We start from the raw sequence: 20041 nt of genomic DNA on the forward strand, positions 1-20041 counted from the left end.
CTCGGGAGGTGTTCCAGGCACGTCCCACCGGGAGGAGGCCCAGGGGACGGCCCAGGACACGCTGGAGGGACTATGTCTCTCGGCTGGCCTGGGAACGCCTTGGGCTCCCCCTGGAGGAGTTGGAGGAGGTGTCTGGAGAGAGGGACGTCTGGGCGTCTCTGCTGAGTCTGCTGCCCCCGCGACCCGGTCCTGGATAAGCGGAAGACGACAAACGAACGAACGAACGAACGAATAAAAATATGGCATAATTTATTATTGCCATTGATTTTTTAAATATTTATTTTCAATAAATATATTTTTAAAAGTTGCAGCATACATGAATTTCTCCGCAGATGTAAGTAACAATCCATCCTGTCCACATTCGCAAATATGTAACATGTTGAAAGTGTACTGAACATTTGGAAAAGTTTGTGAGATTTTTACAGAAGATAATCTGGTCAGATGAGACCAAAGATTATCTCTTTGAATGTCTCAATACAGAACCATGTTTGGAGGTCAAAGGGCACCCCAACAACTACAATATTTAAGTTAGTGGTGGGAACGTCGGTTTTTAGCACACAGCACATAAAAACTTTATATAGTTGACGAAAAGATGAATGGACAAATGTGAGAAGAAATTCTTGATAAAATATCTGCAACCATCTATCAGGATGATGAGGATGAAACAAGTGAGCACATTTTAGAAAGACAATAAATCCAACAAAGAGAAAGAACATATAGCTGTAAAAATTAAAAGGACTGGAAGAGGAAGAAGTTTCCAAGGAATCATTTAGAAGAGTTTCACAAAGAAACTGATTGAATCCATGAATCTGAAAACGTGTTTCTGAGTGAAAGAGACAAACATGTAGAGACTGAACTTTCTGTTCAACAGTGAGAGTGTTTCTCTGACAGGAGGAGACTCTCTAGACCCAACTCAGCACAAAAACACTGAGGAACCTGGATTGGACCACCAGAACCCAAATCCAGGATACAGAGGTTCAGTGAATGTGGTGTTGAAGGTGTGGAGGTGGATCAGTGAGTCAGAGGAGACTCTGTAGAAGGACAGGATGCCAGCAGGACAGTCCACATACACTGCTACTCTGTTAGAGATGGAGGAGGAGGAGGAAGAGGAGGAGGAGAAGAAAGAGGAGGAAGAGGAGGAGGAGATGAATATTGGTTTGTTATTGTGCCAGATATAGTAACCAAGATCAGAGCAGCTCAGCCTCCAGGACTGATCATTCCATCCAAACCAACAGTCTTCATTGTCTCCTCTCCTCTTGATTCTTCTGTAACTCACTGATACATAAACTGTCCTTTCCCACTCGACCTCCCAGTAACAGCGACCAGTCAGACCAGTTCCACACAGCAGCTGAGGAACATCAAATCTGTCTGGATCATCAGGATATGACTGAAGTTCCTCCACGTGTGTCACCTTCCTGTTGTCTTCAGACAGTTGGAGTTTTCTGCTCACTGTGTTTGTGTCGATTGTGAGCTGACAGGAATCTGATGGAGAGAACAAACACAATCCAGCTGCAGTTATTGATCATTTATTGACACTTTGATGATGACTCCTGAAAGAGTGATGGACAGTTTGAAGATGGTTGAATGTGAGCTGCTTTGTTGTCATGAATCAAATGAAAAACACACTTACACTTCCTCAGATCTGGTGTCAACCATCGGACTCCAGCAGGCTCCACCCTGAAAGGAGGAGGAGGGTCAGACCATCAGTCTCTTCCAGCAGCAAATATGGACATTACATGTCTCTCAGACACACATTGTCCTCCACTGAGAAAGGAACAGTCCAACATTTGGACAAAACTCCAGAGAAAGAAAGAAGAGTTGAGAGCAGACAGACACCTGGGCTGTGATGAGTGATGATGAAAACATTACAAACTGCAGTGGATGTAGTAAGGACAGTTGGTGCTGCTGTAGCACAACTCATTTCTCCAAACACAGGAGAAGCTCCAACAGAGAGGAGAAAGGAGATCCCTCAGTAACAAACTGGAGAAACGCACTGAAGCCCAAAAGGACATCAGGAAACTAACTAAACATTTCTGGAAGCTCCAACTGATTTAATAATCACCATTAAAATACAATCAATCTAAACACCGATACAAACTCTGGATACCTGTTACATCCACACTCCCACACACAGATGAAGGAATGAAACACTAAACAGCCCTGGGAACATCTGCTGTGGCTCTGTTCAGCACTTTGGAAAACGCTGCACTTGTTTCTAAATGTTCTACTCTAATAACTTAAACCTGAACCATGACCTTCTGTCTAAACCAACTCACTACAGTGTTGAGATACAATGTGGAGTTTGGTGAATTATTTTAACATGTTTAGTTGTTTTCACATTAGCTCCATAGTTAAGATTTAATACATTTATTTAGACAGCGTTTTATCACCATTATCATCATAATGTAAATCCACCTAAAGGCTCTCATGGAGTGGGAGTGTACTATTTCCTGTCAGTCTGACTAAAGAACAGAGAAGACATTTCTCACTCTTCCTTCTCTATCAGAACTTCTCTGCACCTTCAGCAGGTTCCTCCATACCTGAGAGCTTCCAGTCTCCAGTGTTGATCCTTCAGTCCAGCCGACAGCAGCTTCACTCCTGAGTCTCCTGGATGATTGTAGCTCAGGTCCAACTCTTTCAGATGGGACGGGTTGGAGCTCAGAGCTGAGGCCAGAGAAGCACAGCCTTCCTCTGAGATCAGACAGCCTGACAAGCTGCACACATAGTTCAACACACATGATGGGACCATGAGAACGTTGAGGTAGAACCCAAGTTCTGGACTGATCAAGAAAACGCAGGAAACTGGTGCTGAACTGGTTAATAAAATAAAATCAAGATCAAACAGTATTTTGTTCTGTAGGTAATAAAAAGCAACATTTGACACATTTGAAGGCAAACAAGACCAGCCACAAGGACTATCAAAGCCTGGCCTGAAAATGCTTTTGCCCAGATGCACTATTGTTTTTCATGCACGGAGTGGAACATTTCTGAAGAACAGGACATGGATACACACACCAAATCTGTCCTCTTCTACATCAAGTGCTGTGTGGAAAACGTCACAGAGGAAAGACACATCTGAGTCTTTCCAAACAGGAAGCCCTGGATGACAAAACAAGTCCAGACCCTGATCAGAGCTGGAAACTCTCCCTTCAGGACGGGGAACAAAGCCTTTTACAGTACCGCAAGAGCTGACCTGAAGAGGGGCTTCAAACAATACCTGACGGACAACAACCTGTGTAAAATGTATGATGCATCCAGGCCCTAACAATCTACAAAGGCAACCCCACTCCCACATCCTCCAATAGCAGCAGTACACTGGCAGAGGAGCTAAACAGCTTCTTTGCCCATTTTAAGGCCACCACAATAATGCAGCCACTGTTTCCCCCTGTTTCCAGCACCCCACCTCTCTCTCTCCAGGAGCATGAAGTAGGGAAAACCTGAGAGCAGTGAACCCCAGGAAAGCTGATGGTCCTGACGGTGTCTCAAGGGCGGTGATTAAAGCATGTGCAGACCACCTGCCAGGGATCATCCCGGAACTCTTTAACCTTTTCCTGACACATGCCACTGTCCCCACAAGCTTAAAGGCCTCAACCATCATCCCTATTCCCAAAAAAACCTGCCATTGACAGCCTGAATAATTACAGACCCATCGGCCTGATGTCTGTAATTTTGAAGTCCGTGGAGCGATCAGTTTCTTAACACATTAGAGACTGCCTCCCTTCCTCCTTCGACCCCCACCAGTTTGCGTACAAGGCAAACCGGTCTACATAGGACGCCAATGCTGTCACGCTCCACACAGCGCTGAGCCACCCAGAGTACAAGAAGAGTTCTGTGGGGATGCTCTTCGTACACTATAGCTCAGCGTTTACCACCATTGTTCCAGACATCCTCACCAACTAGCTACTAAAATTACAGATCCCCCTCCCCACCTGCAACTGGATTAAAAACTTTCTGACGGCCCACCAACAAGCCGTGAGATTTGGCCCCCACCATTCCTTCGCAATCACACTTAGCATTGGATCCCCTCAAGGCTGCATTTTGAGCCCTCTTCTGTACACTCTGTACACATACGACTGCTCTCTAACCCACCCAACCAACCTCGTTATCAAATATGCAGATGAAACGACATTGGCTGGTCTCATCAGTGAGACCAGATCGCGTACAGGACTGAGGTGAAGGAACTGTCGTGCTGGTGCTCAGGAAAGAACCAGACCCTGAATGTCCACGAGACAAAAGAAATGATCAAGAACTTTAGAAAGATCAGACAAGACCACACACCCTCCTCATAGAGGGAGAACATGTGGAAACTGTGACCATCTTCAGGTTCCTGGGTAATCTCATCTCCACAGTCAACTTCTGGACCAACAATATCAGGGCCCTGGTAAAGAAGGCCTAACAATGGCTCCACTTCCTGCGTGTCCTCAGAAGGAACAACCTGGACACAAAGCAAGCTGCCACTGACCTTCTATCACTCCTTTGTGGAGAGACTACTAAAACTAAATAGGGAATAAAGGTCAGACAAGAAAAGTTGACAAATCTATTATTGATATAATATTTCCATCATCTTTGATAGCAGCTAATGGACAGAAATCTGGTTTCTACAGGATTGAGAACATTTACCTGAGAGTTTCTAGTTTGCAGTTTGGACTCTCCAGTCCAGCAGATAGAAGCTTCACTCCTGAATCCTGCAGGTTGTTGTTACTCAGGTCCAGTTCTCTGAGACTGGAGGACTGGGAGCTGAGAACTGAGGACAGAGCTCCACAGCTTCTCTCTGAGAGGTTACAGCCACTCAGTCTGAGGAGACAGGCAGAAACATCTGGTATTAAACATTTCATCAAGAATAATGTTCATTTATTTACTGTCACCAATGTTCTCCTTGGAAAGATTGATGGAACCGTCTTATTTTACACGTCTTCATGTTGCCTTTGGTTGTGAACTGGTTCATTATAAATAAACTGAAACAACATGAATCAATATTTACCTCATCATCAGCAGATTTCTCACTATCAGAAATAAATGCAGTAACAATCTATGTCCTTACAGAGCTCTGTTGGAGGCTTTAACCACTGGCAGCAGCCTCAGAAGAACCTCCTCTGAAGCAGAGTATTTCTTCAGGTCAAACACATCCAGATCTTCTCCTGATGACAATAAGATGAAGATCACAGCTGACCACTGAGGAGGAGACAGCTTTTTGGTGGAGATACTTCCTGAACTCAGAGACTTTTGGATCTCCTCCACTAGAGAACGATCCTTCAGTTCATTCAAACAGTGGAACAGATTGATGCTTTTCTCAGCAGACACATTCTCACTGATCTTCTCCTTTATGTACTGAACTGTTTCCTGATTGGTCTGTGAGCTACTTCCTGTCTGTGTCAGCAGACCTTGTAGGAGTCTCTGATTGGTCTGCAATGAAAGTCCCAGGAGGAAGCGGAGAAACAAGTCCAGGTGTCCATTTGGACTCTCTAAGGTCTTATAAACAGCTTTCTGATAAAGACACTTTGACTCAAGCTTCTGAGAGGTTATTTGTGGTTCTTCCATCAAGATGACACCAGAGTTGATGTAGGTCAGATGAACATGAAGAGCTGCCAGAAACTCCTGAACACTCAGATGGACGAAGCAGAACACCTTGTCCTGGTACAGCCCTCTCTCTTCTCTGAAGATCTGTGTGAACACTCCTGAGTAAACTGAGGCTGCTCTGATATCGATGCCACACTCTGTCAGGTCTGATTCATAGAAGATCAGGTTTCCTTTCTGCAGCTCATCAAAAGCAAGTTTTCCCAGAGACTCAATCATCTTCCTGCTCTCTGGACTCCAGTGTGGATCTGTTTCAGATCTTCCATCATACTTGACCTTCTTGACTTTGGTCTGAACCACCAGGAAGTGGATGAACATCTCAGTCAGGGTGTTGGGCAGCTCTCCTCCCTCTCTGGTCTCCAACACATCCTCCAGAACCGTAGCAGTGATCCAGCAGAAGACTGGGATGTGGCACATGATGTGGAGGCTTCTTGATGCCTTCATGTGGGAGATGATCCGCCTGGTCAGTTTCTTATTTCTGAGTCTCTTCCTGAAGTACTGCTCCTTCTGTGGGTCAGTGAACCCTCTGACCTCTGTCACCATGCCAACACACTCAGGAGGGATCTGATTGGCTGCTGCAGGTCGTGTGGTTATCCAGAGGAGAGCAGAGGGAAGCAGGTTCCCCCTGATGAGGTTGGTCAGCAGAACATCCACTGAAGTGGACTTCTTAACATCAGTCAGGATCTCCTTGTTGTGGAAGTCCAGAGGAAGTCGACTCTCATCCAGACCATCAAAGATGAACAGAACCTGGAAGTGTTCAAAGCTGCAGATTTCTTTGGTTTCTTTAAAGAAGTGATGAACAAGGTCCACCAAGCTGAACTTTTTCTCTTTCAGCACATTCAGCTCTCTGAAGGTGAATGGAAATATGAACTGGATGTTCTGGTGGGCTTTGTCTTCAGCCCAGTCCAAAATGAACTTCTGGGTTAAGACTGTTTTCCCAATGCCAGCCACTCCCTTTGTCATCACTGTTCTGATTGGTTGATCTCTTTCATGTGGGACTTTAAAGATGTCTTCTTGTCTGATGGTTGTTTCTGGTCTGTGTGGTTTCCTGGATGCTGTTTCAATCTGTCTGACCTCATGTTCATCATTGACCTCTCCAGTCCCTCCCTCTGTGATGTAGAGCTCTGTGTAGATCTGGTTCAAAGGGGTTGGACTTCCTGCTTTAGCAATCCCCTCAAACACACACTGGAACCTCTTCTTCAGACCAGATTTATGTTCATGATAACAGAAGAATTCTAAATTAACACAAAAAGCAAAATCAGGAAGGAAACAAAATGATCTTCTGGAGATGATTAGAATAAATGTGATTCCATCTCTTCAGACATCAATAAATGTGTGATTTATCCATCAGGTTCAATCTTTGTAGAAATCCTCTTACTGCTCTGCAGACGGTCAGCCAGCTCCTCCTGCTTCATCCTCCTCAGGAAGATCACAGTGATCTTCATCATCGCCTCTCTGCTGCTCCTCTGCTCTTCATCCTCACCTCCCAACTCCTCCTCATCATGTCTCTGACTCTCTGAGCATTCTGGGTCATCTGGGCTCAGAACCTTTTGGATCTTCTTCAGCTCGTTCTTCACAAAAGTGACCATGTTGTCCTCCAGCAGCTGGAACAGAACAATATATGAAGGACACATCAGACTGAGATCATGGAGCAAAACATCAGAACCATGTTGGACAGACTGACAGTCCACTGGTCTGCAAAAAGTGCAGCATGGAGATGACTGAACAGAACCGATGGAGAAGTAGATGTTGTACATGTACAGACCATGAATATGGAGTCCAGCTGGGTTTGATGCTGCTGGGCAGAAGGACCACTGGAAACCTCTGAGTTCTGCTGATCTACTCTGTGGAGGAACCAGAAACAATTACCTCATGTTCTTTCTGTCCACAGAGAGACAAAAACAAGGTAAAGGTCCATGGAGTGATATCTGGATGTTAGTAGTGAACCCATTCACTACCTGTGATGGTAAAGGTTTGCTGGTCTTGCTGGTTGAACTGAGAATAAGCAGCTCAGTTTGATTTAGTCTCAGTGATGATGGTAAAACATCTATTATTTTTATTCTGTTTCCTTTTTTAACCACCTGAGTCAGTTAAAACATCAGGAGATCACTGCAAAAAAACCTTTAATAAGGTTCATTATGGCCTAATACAATTAACTTCAATTGTTTAAGGCTTGTTTATTTTATAGTTATTGTTTGTCTATGTATTATATTACTTTGAAATCCTGATGTTTTTGTAAGTATTCTAAGTAGAGGAAGTAAATCAAGCTTGGTGAAAAAGACAGGAAAAATACTAAAACGTGAAAAACTCAGACCGTGAATGTACCGTCTGTACTGCCAGGATGCACATCATGCCAGGCAATTGAGATCAAGGCAGTTGAACCAAAAAATCTAGAAATCAGTAGTGAAAACCCAGAGGCAGTAGTGGAAATGACCAAAGAAACCAGAGGTGCTAACCTGGAGAAATGTGGAACAGCTGTGACAGAGAAAAATAGCAAGCTGATGAAAGAAGACCAATTAACACAGAGCGGCTGAACAAAACACAAAGAGAAATCTGAACTAAGGCAAACAGAGATCTAAGGGAAACAAACTAGAATTCAGAGACAATATAACACAAGAAAACTGAACTAAACTGAAATGAACTCATGGAACAGATGAAAATAGAAAAACAAATGAAAAAACAAAATACAAACACCCTGGGGATCATGACTGTGGCTCAGTAGGAAGAGTAGTCGTCTTGCAATCAGAAGGTTGTGGGTTTGATTCCAGCTTCCTCCTGCCATATGTCGATGTGCCCCTGGGCAAGGCACTTAACCTCAAGTTGCCTACCGATCTGCGTATTGGTGTATGAATGTGTGAGCGTCAGTGAGTGCAATTGGGTGAATGTGGCTCTAGTGTAAAGCGCTTTGAGCGGTCTCTATGACTGGAAAAGCGCTATATAAGTTCAGTCCATTTGCATTACCCCCCACAAATGGCAGATCCCAGATGCCCTCAAGGAGTCCAAGATAAAAACTATAACAAGAAATGAAAAAAACCTGAACCAAGCAGACACAGAGCCTCAGAAAGAGGGCTTGAAAACAACAAAAAACACAGTTCTTAAGAGCAAAATGCAGGTTGTTCCAATCACGCACTGAGTTCTGCTAGGCAACCTGTAGGTTGTCCAAAGATGCACAGAAATCTAGAGGGCAACCCGGAGTCCATCCTGATTAGGCACAGAGTTCTAGAGGGTAACCCAGAGGCTGTTCCAAAGAGGCACACTGTTCTGGAGGGAAACCTGGAGTCCTTTCTTGAAGAGGCACGATATTCTGGAGGCTGACCCAGAGGCTGCTGGGAGTGATAAAGAAGCTGTGAGGTATTTTCCTCTTCAATGGAGAAGAAAGAGTTTGCTGGTTTGATGATGTCCTGTTGTTACATCATGTTTCCAGAGTCATATATTGGCAATAAAGGAGGCCTAAGCAGAGAGGTCTGTTTCCTGGAGCAGACCAAGTGAAGCCATGTCATTGGTGGCTGTGGCACAGCTGTCCCTGTGTCTATCTGCCTTTCTATTTCTAGGCCAGGGCTTTTGTACATGTATGCTGGAAGTCTCTGACTTCAGCGCAGAACATCAAACTCTGTTCTACCTCACTGATCTACAATCAGACACTCCTAAGAAATGTAAAATGGTTTCACCTGCAAACTAGACAAGAATATTTTATTACAGAGACAGTCTGAAGTGAAGGCAAAGCAAGGCAAGTTTATTTTTAAAGCCCATTTCAGAAACAAAACAATTAAAAATTATGACAAAAAACACGAATAACAATAAAGTACATTGCAGTGGCATGATCAAGGAAAGTGAAGAAAAGTAAAGAAAAGTTGGACTACACAATTAAATTAATGACCTCAACTGTTTTTTTTAATTGTAAGACTAAAAGAACCCTTTGCAGGAAAATTTACATCTTTCACCCATTCATTGATACACTTGTGCTTTTTGGTCCATACCTTATCACCATAAAATTAAACGTTTCTCCCTGGGGAGGAGGTAATTCCTTAGAACCTTCTGGCCCATTATGCATCTGGGTAATGTGGGAATTTTCCATGAAAACTTGACCACATCTGAAGACCTCCTGACGGTCAAACTAGCTGCTGGAAGGCTCTGCTACCTTTAGGGTAGTCAAAATGTATTATTTCATCATCAAATGATGACTTTCACATTTACACAGTTGCTGAAGTTAAATACAGCTCACCTCTCTGCTGATGCAGATCCAGAAGATCTAAAGTGAATAGGAGGATCTCTTGACATGTTACTCTTGAAGGACACACAGCTGGCTTCTGGTTGTGGCTTAGCTTTATGTTGAAACCTGATAGAAAAACTGTCATTAAAAACTTTCAGTGGTGGTTGCATTAAAAGAAAATCTTAAAATGTGACAGAATTGCTTTAACAATATTTAAAGGAATTAAAGACAGACAAAATTACAACTTATATCAAAGTATTCAAATCCACAACTTTCTAACACCTGAGGCCACTATTGACACCCTCAAGCAAGAAGGTAAGACACAGAAAGAAATTTCTGAACGAATAGGCTGTTCCCAGAGTGCTGTATCAAGGCACCTCAGTGGAAAGTCTGTGGGAAGGAAAAAGTGTGGCAGAAAACGCTGCACAACGAGAAGAGGTGACCGGACCCTGAGGAAGATTGTGGAGAAGGGCCGATTCCAGACCTTGGGGGACCTGCGGAAGCAGTGGACTGAGTCTGGAGTAGAAACATCCAGAGCCACCGTGCACAGGTGTGTGCAGGAAATGGGCTACAGGTGCCGCATTCCCCAGGTCAAGCCACTTTTGAACCAGAAACAGCGGAAGAAGCGCCTGACCTGGGCTACAGAGAAGCAGCACTGGACTGTTGCTCAGTGGTCCAAAGTACTTTTTTTGGATGAAAGCAAATTCTGCATGTCATTCAGAAATCAAGGTGCCAGAGTCTGGAGGAAGACTGGGGAGAAGGAAATGCCAAAATGCCAGAAGTCCAGTGTCAAGTACCCACAGTCAGTGATGGTCTGGGGTGCCGTGTCAGCTGCTGGTGTTGGTCCACTGTGTTTTATCAAGGGCAGGGTCAATGCAGCTAGCTATCAGGAGATTTTGGAGCACTTCATGCTTCCATCTGCTGAAAAGCTTTATGGAGATGAAGATTTCATTTTTCAGCACGACCTGGCACCTGCTCACAGTGCCAAAACCACTGGTAAATGGTTTACTGACCATGGTATCACTGTGCTCAATTGGCCTGCCAACTCTCCTGACCTGAACCCCATAGAGAATCTGTGGGATATTGTGAAGAGAACGTTGAGAGACTCAAGACCCAACACTCTGGATGAGCTAAAGGCCGCTATCGAAGCATCCTGGGCCTCCATAAGACCTCAGCAGTGCCACAGGCTGATTGCCTCCATGCCACGCCGCATTGAAGCAGTCATTTCTGCCAAAGGATTCCCGACCAAGTATTGAGTGCATAACTGTACATGATTATTTGAAGGTTGACGTTTTTTGTATTAAAAACACTTTTCTTTTATTGGTCGGATGAAATATGCTAATTTTGTGAGATAGGAATTTTGGGTTTTCATGAGCTGTATGCCAAAATCATCCGTATTAAGACAATAAAAGACCTGAAATATTTCAGTTAGTGTGCAATGAATCTAAAATATATGAATGTTAAATTTTCATCATGACATTATGAAAAATAATGAACTTTATCACAATATGCTAATATTTTGAGAAGGACCTGTATAACACAAGAAAACTGAACTAAACTGAAATGAACTCATGGAACAGATGAAAACAGAAACACACATGAAACAACAGAATACAGACACCCCGAGGATCATGACATTACCCCCCACAAATGGCAGATCCCAGATGCCCTCAAGGAGTCCAAGCATTTATTACTTCAAGGCTGGACTATTGTAATTCTTTACTATCAGGATGTCCACAAAATGCAGTTAAAAGCCTTCAGCTGATTCAAAATGCTGCAGCAAGAGTTCTGATGAAAATTAAAAAGAGAGATCATATTTCTCCTATTTTAGCTTCCCTTCATTGGCTCCCTGTTAAATCCAGAATAGAATTTAAAATTCTCCTCCTCACATATAAAGCCCTTAATGATCTAGCTCCATCATACATCAGAGATCTGATTGGTCCATATGTTCCTAACAGAGCACTTTGTTCTCAGACTGCAGGTTTACTGGTGGTTCCTAGAGTCTCTAGAAGTAGAATGGGAGGCAGATCCTTTAGTTATCAGGCTCCTCTCCTGTGGAACCAGCTCCCAGTTTTAGTCCGTGAGGCAGACACCCTGTCTACTTTTAAGGCTAGGCTTAAAACTTTCCTTTTTGATAAAGCTTATAGTTAGAGTGGCTTAGGTTATCCTGAGATATCTCTGTAGTTATGTTGCTATATGCTTAGGCTGCTGGAGGACATAACGACCACTTTCACCCTCTTCGCTACATTCTCACACTACTCTCCAGTTTTGCATTATTTGCTGTTATTTCAGCTTTTAACTTTATGTTCTGTCTCTGTTTTTTCTCTGTCTAGAAGCTACATCTGGTTTGACTCTTTGTTTAGATTGTTTGGATTGTCTTGGATCTCGATCCCTGGCTTCAGTGCCTGGTCTGTCGGTTGAGTCGCATGTGCAGTGTTGATTGAGATGTGGCTTTGCTTAGGTGGAGGGGCTGTCAGGCCTGCTCAGTGTGGCAAGGTGTGCCGTGCAGGAGGGTGGGTGGCCCGCATCTTCTGGCACCTCCGGAGTTTAGGTGTGGGGTTGGCGGGGTGCTCGGTCCTTAGCTTCTATGGCGGCCTTCCTCCAATGCTTCCTTCTGTGGCTCTTGCCCCTGGTCGGGCGCAGGGCTACAGTTGGCAGTCGGGTGGGTGGGGCGGTGGAGCATGTCTTGTGCTTGCACTGGGGCGGCTGGTGGGATGTGCTTGGCCTGGAGCAGTTGGCCTGCTTGGCCCGGTTATCCAGTTGGCCTGCTTGGCATGTTTCCCTATCACGGAATGATGGGGTGGAGCTGGTGCCGCTGGCCGAATTATTGGGTGGGCCGTTGTGAGCTCGGTGCTCGATGGGGCGGGGGCCGGGGTGGCGTTGCGTGGGGCGCTTGCCTTACTGTCGCGGTGCGCTGTGTGGTGGGGGCAGTTTGCGGTGGGGGTGCTTGGAGAGGGGCTGAGTGTGGAGCTTGCGCTGTGTGGGTGTTGCTTTGTCAGCCTTTTGAAAATGAGGCTCACCTGTGGGGGTGTGCCCATGTGCTGTGGGGGGTGGGGATTCATGGCGTTTGGGTTGGGGGCATGTGTTCGATATCTGTGTCCTGGTTGGGGGTGGCCCTGTGGGGAGATTCATGTCAGGGTTCATTGGGGGTGGGATCGAAATTCATGGAGGGGTTAGGACTATTTCATTCTGTGGTGGCTCTGGTAGGCAGGCTGATTTGGACCATGTAGACCCCTCTTTTGTACATGACCCCTCTCTGGATGAGGATGGGGGTTGTAGGGACTGGGGTAGGGGCGGGGGTTCGGGGTCCGGGCCAAGGTCTCTCAGGTTCAGGCACGAGCCTGGGCTCGTGGGACCAGGTTCAGGTACTGGGGTGGTCTAAATGTGTCCACACCCGATGGGAAGGGGAACACCTCCTGAGTCCAGGGCTGGTTGCCCCTGTGGAGTATCAGCAACTGGACCTGGGAGTATAGAGTATTTATGAGGAGTGTAAGTGAGCGTACGACGTACATTATTGTTTGTCTTCACGTTGGGTGCGTGGGTGTGAGTGCCTTTATGTGTATGCATGAGGGTGGGAATGTGTGATTGTGACTGTGTGTGCCTATTTTTGTGTCAGGTTGGGTCTTGGGCTGCTCCCTCTCCTGGATCAGTTTGGCCACTCATCAAATGTGGGGCCTACAGGTCCTTCTCAAAATATTAGCATATTGTGATAAAGTTCATTATTTTCCATAATGTAATGATGAAAATTTAACATTCATATATTTTAGATTCATTGCACACTAACTGAAATATTTCAGATCTTTTATTGTCTTAATACGGATGATTTTGGCATACAGCTCATGAAAACCCAAAATTCCTATCTCACAAAATTAGCATATCATTAAAAGGGTCTCTAAACGAGCTATGAACCTAATCATCTGAATCAACGAGTTAACTCTAAACACCTGCAAAAGATTCCTGAGGCCTTTAAAACTCCCAGCCTGGTTCATCACTCAAAACCCCAATCATGGGTAAGACTGCCGACCTGACTGCTGTCCAGAAGGCCACTATTGACACCCTCAAGCAAGAGGGTAAGACACAGAAAGACATTTCTGAACGAATAGGCTGTTCCCAGAGTGCTGTATCAAGGCACCTCAGTGGGAAGTCTGTGGGAAGGAAAAAGTGTGGCAGAAAACGCTGCACAACGAGAAGAGGTGACCGGACCCTGAGGAAGATTGTGGAGAAGGGCCGATTCCAGACCTTGGGGGACCTGCGGAAGCAGTGGACTGAGTCTGGAGTAGAAACATCCAGAGCCACCGTGCACAGGCGTGTGCAGGAAATGGGCTACAGGTGCCGCATTCTCCTGACCTGGGCTACGGAGAAGCAGCACTGGACTGTTGCTCAGTGGTCCAAAGTACTTTTTTCGGATGAAAGCAAATTCTGCATGTCATTCGGAAATCAAGGTGCCAGAGTCTGGAGGAAGACTGGGGAGAAGGAAATGCCAAAATGCCAGAAGTCCAGTGTCAAGTACCCACAGTCAGTGATGGTCTGGGGTGCCGTGTCAGCTGCTGGTGTTGGTCCACTGTGTTTTATCAAGGGCAGGGTCAATGCAGCTAGCTATCAGGAGATTTGGAGCACTTCATGCTTCCATCTGCTGAAAAGCTTTATGGAGATGAAGATTTCATTTTTCAGCACGACCTGGCACCTGCTCACAGTGCCAAAACCACTGGTAAATGGTTTACTGACCATGGTATCACTGTGCTCAATTGGCCTGCCAACTCTCCTGACCTGAACCCCATAGAGAATCTGTGGGATATTGTGAAGAGAACGTTGAGAGACTCAAGACCCAACACTCTGGATGAGCTAAAGGCCGCTATCGAAGCATCCTGGGCCTCCATAAGACCTCAGCAGTGCCACAGGCTGATTGCCTCCATGCCACGCCGCATTGAAGCAGTCATTTCTGCAAAAGGATTCCCGACCAAGTATTGAGTGCATAACTGTACATGATTATTTGAAGGTTGACGTTTTTTGTATTAAAAACATTTTTCTTTTATTGGTCGGATGAAATATGCTAATTTTGTGAGATAGGAATTTTGGGTTTTCATGAGCTGTATGCCAAAATCATCCGTATTAAGACAATAAAAGACCTGAAATATTTCAGTTAGTGTGCAATGAATCTAAATTATATGAATGTTAAATTTTCATTATGACATTATGGAAAATAATGAACTTTATCACAATATGCTAATATTTTGAGAAGGACCTGTACTCCCTCCCCGCCACACTACCTGCCGGTGGTTGGTGTCTCCGCCCGTTGGTGTACTTGTGGTTCTCAGTATCCGGGGCTGGGTGCTTTAGTGTGTGCTGGCTCACTCCCAGTGGCTGCTTGCCAGGGCCTCGACCCTTGGGCTCTGTCGGGCCTCTGCTTGGGGAGTAATATGTCCCAGGGGGTCTCGGGTTTCTGGGTCCATGGCTGTATTTGCTTGGGCATAGATGGCTGCCGGCGGGGCCTGTGGGCTCGTCGCTGCAGCTCCCTGGGGCTTCTGCATTGTCGCTATTGCGTGGTTCCCCTGGGATTCTCCCCTGCTCTTCTCTGGGGGGGTTGCGGTAGTCCCGGCGGTGGTTCTCTTGGGGTTCCTGGGCTCTGGGGGGCCTTTGGATGTCTGTGGACACCTCCGTATCAGTCCCGGGTCCAGGGGGGACAGGTCTGCGGCTCCTCACGCTCACTATTACATATTTTTATGGAGAAACCTTGTATACACAAGTGTGCTCACACTCAGACCCACAGGTGTTTAGATTCAGGTGTTAACAGATACACAAATGTTCTATATTGAGCCGCATTTACCACTAATGACATCTTGCATTGATATGTACTGTGCACTTTTTGGTAAAAAAGCTGGTAATACAAAAGTTTCTGCAGGTGTGGAAGCAAGCAGGTGTCATCTTATATTCTCTTCATCCTTCTTTCTTTCCTCCATTCTATTTTCCTTCTCTCCCCTTTTCTTTTTTGCCCCCTTTTCTCCCTTTCGTGTTTCTTCTTTTTCCTTTTCATTTCTGTTTCCTTGTCCGTAACAACTGAAATAATCCTAAAGCAGTCTCTAATAAAGTTTATTTTATAAATATTAAGCAGAGGTTGAAAGTATCAGCTGTAATGCTCCACTTGTGAAAGTAAATCTGTTGGACTTTTTCTTGGCACTCAGACAACAATTCTGAGCTGCTCAGAAGAAAAGTTCTTCCTCCCCACTGTCGCTGCATGCATGCTCAGTATGAGGGATTGCTGCAAAGTCAACACCAGTGACTGTCCACTGTCTCTACATGCTCATCCAGGAGGAGTGAATGCTGCAAGTCACTGACTGGATGCAATCTGCTGGGTTTCCTTAGACAGAAAAACTTTCAATCAATCTGAATAATAAACTGAATCTGACTGTTTGATAGTTAGGATTAATTGGAATACACAAACCTGACTAGGAATCTGTATGACTTGATTGAATTGACTTTGTAAAGTGCCTTGAGAAGACGTGTTGTAAATTGTTGCTATGTAAAGAAAATTACATTGATTTAAATAATTGGTCAATATGTCATTGAAGTAACAGTGGAAAAACAGAAAGAGATACAATCCCAAAATAACATTGAGATTTTATGGGTTTGAGACATCATCAAGTAAAGTTTTTCATTTGCACTATAAATCAAAATTATTTTGTTGATTAAAAAAATTTTACCTGGAGGATCTCCTCTCCTCTCTAGAGGATGAAAGCAGAATACTGACCATAAATCTAACAGGAAGTTTGAGCTGCAGACAAGTTGGCCTCTTATTACAAAACTGTAATGAGTGGCCTGATATAGTGTGAATGCTGTGTGAAAAGGGCTATGGACAGTTAGAGATGGTGATCTCACCTCTGACCTTTGCTCTGGCTCTCATGTTTCCCACACAGAGTGGTTTTAGAGGGAGGGACTCCCTCCTCTCTGTCCTCACACTGATCCATGCTGCTGAATTCACATCCACATCAGCTCACACACACTTTCTAACTTCACCTGCAGAGGAAACACAAATCATTCATCTGAACATCAACTCTGATCATCCTTTACATCATCTGTGCTGGAAAAAGATCAGCTGCTCCTCCTCTGATTGGCTCTTCTTCTCTGCTTCATATCAGTGTCAGTTGAATGCAGTCAGACAGCAGTGTGAGGCAGCTGCTGTACTTCTACTATCAGTCCACTAGATGGAGTCATGGAGCAACATTTCATTCACTCTGACTGAACATCAGGAACTATTTTATTTCACAATCATCAAACTCTACAAGTGGATTATCTGCTCCATCAAAGCTGAAACATTAAATAATCTGAGTGAATCAAACACATTTTAACATTAATGTCGTTTTATTTTGAAAGGACTGACAGGAAGCAGCAGGAAGCTGTTAACCAGAGTTTGAATCCAGGAAATAAAACCATGAAGCAGTTTGTTCAGTGAAGAAAACAAAGAACCATCAGCTGTTCATCATGTTGTTTGATTCCAGTTCATCAATGATCTAATAATCCTGTAGATTAGTCTTCAAACAGCAGAGATCAAACTTTGAGCTGAAATAAGAAGTGAACATTTTCTCTAAACATCAGAGAGCAGAAACAAACAGGAAGGTTCCTGAAGACAAAGTTCTAGTATGAAAGAAAGCAAACTTACAGTTTGTTCAAACGGTCCAAAGAAGATCTGAACAGCAAAATCTATTGGAGCAGGCCAAACGGCACCACGGTAGAACCGGACTGGGTTGCTAACCTGACAAAGAAACCGAAAGTAAATGTGAGGAACGTTGCATAACAGATGACGTCACAGCTCCTTTTCCTCTCTGGTTGATCTAAGGAGGACCAAATGAGATATAATGAAGGTTATTCCTGATCAGAAGCTTCTTCTTCTTCTGTTTATTAAATGTTTTGTCAGCAGGAAGATTTGTCTGTGTGAAATTAAACATTGTTCAACAGCTGATAGATTTCATCATTTACAGTAAAAATGTCTGAAACTAAATGAGCTTCAGGAGAATCAGGAATAAATGACAGAAACATTCCTGCAGAGAGAGCAGCACAGACTGAGCCTGTCTGTCCGTGGAGACAGGTGGACTCAGAACCAGGTGATCCAAACTGAAGTTATCGGTACCACCTCACCTGACTGCTGACTGACCCAAAACAGAACAGTAAGTTACAGCAAGCTGAGCACTGAGACCTGTCTGCGTTTCTCTGCTGTGGATCCATCAGAGAATCAGAGACGAAGCAAAAAGCAGAAGCTTTGGTCCCTGAAGGAAACATCTCCTCTGCACCTGCCTGCAGCTGCTGCAGGAGAAGGTAACACTGGTGGAAAACTACAGCAAAGAACCATTATATTTAGGAGTAACGAACATAGAAGAACATGTGAGGAAAAGAACTGAGAAAATGTTCAAAGATTGAAATAAAAGTGACTTGAGATGAGACTGAAATGAGACAAAAATCTGTCAGAAGATAATAAAACAATAAACCAGGTATAAGAAAAACGTTTTTCATTTCTATTTGAATTAAACAGTGGATGGAAAATTATTCACACCCTTCTCAATAATCAGTATCTGAATCATTATTGGCCTTACAGAAATGAAACCCTTCTTCTAATGACTCAGCAGCTTTTTCCATTTTCCCTCTGATGTTTAGATCATTTCTCTTTGGTGATGATCTCCAAGTCTGTGAGGTTGGAAGGCCTCCTTACCATCACCCTAATCTTTAGCTCCCTCCACAGATTCAGGTCAGGACTCTGGCTGGGCCGCTCCAAACATTAGTATTACTTCTAGTCAGAAGAAACTTGTTGGTTAAATTAAATCTGCCAGGAAAATATATTTAGGCCCGAGCAGCAAATCGCTGCGAAGGCCTATTGTAATCGCTCTGTTTATTATTAATCAGGCGACAAATGAATCGCCTATTTGGCGGCTTTAACATATCCAAAAACTCACCAAACTTTACCCAAAATTGTCCCCCTAGTGAAATTTTAAGTCTTTAATGTCACCATAAGTGGGCGTGGCCACTTAGCCACGCCCCTAAACGTGAGATAGCCCGAACCGTAAGTCGTACAGATCTGAAAGTTGGCACACTGCTAGAGCTCCTCAAACCAAGAAAAAAAGTCTCTTGGGGGTATGCCCTAAAACGCACAGGAAGTCGGCCATTTTGGGTCAATTTTTGGCCATTTTTCACTTTTACTCACCTCGAACTTTAACGAACTCCTCTTTGAGCTATCAGCTTCATATTTGGTCAATGTGGAGTTGAGGCATTGGAGGATTAAAAGTTATCAAAATTGTGACTTTTTGTGTATGTTGAAGGGGCGTGGCCGGGAAGACAGATAACTAGTGGGTCTAACTATGTTTGAAGCACAGTAACTTTTTATAAAAGGGCGTGGCCATGGTGGCGCAGCAAAGTTGGACGTCACGCCATGTCCATACGTTTGGCTTTAATTTCCACATACATCATCTGATCTGCACCAAATTCAATGTGATTGAACCTAGTCCAGCCCCCAACAGAGATCTGATGACATATTTGGTGGGCGTGGCCTAAATTGTCCACAGCGCCCCCTAGAAAATTAAAATAAATCAGCCCCAAGCCATGCTTTGACCGAGGAATCTGAAGTTCGGTACATATATCTATCTTCTTAGGACCTACATAAAAGTTTATTGGTGCATTGGTCCAAACCCCACAGTAAGTCGGCCATTTTGGATTGAAGTTGCCATTTTGACCCTGTTTTGGCCGTTTCTAACCCGCATCTCTGAGCGAACTCCTCCTACAGCTTTTGACTTAGAGACTTGAAAATCACTCAGTATACTCTTAAGGGATTGGGGATCAAAAGTTATCAAAAGCTTTTTGATACATGAAAGCGTGTGGGCGTGGCCACGCCTCAAAATATGACTTCTCGCCATAAAAGACTAAATTGACATAACTCCTACAAGGAAAGTCACAGACAAATGAAACCTTCTGGGATTGATCTGCCTCTAGGCCTGAACAATATTCACTGATGACATGCTGACATCATCGAAGCCCCGCCCCCTGAGAACAGGAAGTATCACGTTTTCCTTTACAGAGTCAATGTTTGATGTTCTTCACCTAATCAATGTGAAACTGTCCCAAGTAACAGATAACATGATGGTCTTAGACAGTCGCCAGGACTGACTGCTTTAGCTGGAGGGTGTGGCTATGATGGCGTGGCGTATTATGATGTCACGCCACGGCCATATGTTTGGACCTAAATTACACATGCATGGTCCCATTCACTCCAAACGGAAT

The 20041-nt window shown here is 44.4% G+C and overlaps 1 protein-coding gene across 6 annotated transcripts; it reads right to left on the reverse strand.

Annotated features, from left to right (window-relative positions):
- Window positions 1-252: 252 nt before the first annotated feature.
- Window positions 253-17555, reverse strand: LOC124858895 (NLR family CARD domain-containing protein 3-like). Of its 6 annotated transcripts, none has more exons than XM_047351225.1 (10): window positions 17439-17555; window positions 16658-16795; window positions 9797-9910; window positions 7340-7413; window positions 6953-7178; window positions 5042-6809; window positions 4621-4794; window positions 2541-2714; window positions 1631-1677; window positions 253-1482 (listed from the first exon to the last, which is right to left on the reverse strand). In XM_047351225.1, exons 2-10 carry the CDS (start codon window positions 16680-16682, stop codon window positions 914-916), a joined length of 3171 nt encoding a protein of 1056 aa, XP_047207181.1. In that variant the 5' UTR covers window positions 16683-16795; window positions 17439-17555; the 3' UTR covers window positions 253-913. The 6 variants fall into 6 exon arrangements, with proteins under 6 accessions (XP_047207181.1, XP_047207179.1, XP_047207182.1 ...); XM_047351223.1 differs by having other exon boundaries at window positions 7340-7418; XM_047351226.1 differs by lacking the exon at window positions 17439-17555 and having other exon boundaries at window positions 16658-17428.
- Window positions 17556-20041: the final 2486 nt, after the last annotated feature.

Source organism: Girardinichthys multiradiatus, chromosome 22, assembly GCF_021462225.1.
Source record: "Girardinichthys multiradiatus isolate DD_20200921_A chromosome 22, DD_fGirMul_XY1, whole genome shotgun sequence".
Taxonomy (NCBI): Eukaryota; Metazoa; Chordata; class Actinopteri; order Cyprinodontiformes; family Goodeidae; genus Girardinichthys; species Girardinichthys multiradiatus.

Excerpts from the sequence above, each read along its gene's own strand:
- LOC124858895 (XM_047351223.1), bottom strand. The coding sequence starts at position 16,746 with ATGGATCAGTGTGAGGACAGAGAGGAGGGAGTCCCTCCCTCTAAAACC. Across the intron at positions 4,795-5,041 it reads AAAGCCTCCAACAGAGCTCT|ACTGAGTGGCTGTAACCTCT; the intron begins GTAAGGACATAG and ends CTGTCTCCTCAG. Across the intron at positions 1,483-1,630 it reads GACACCAGATCTGAGGAAGT|ATTCCTGTCAGCTCACAATC; the intron begins GTAAGTGTGTTT and ends TCTCTCCATCAG.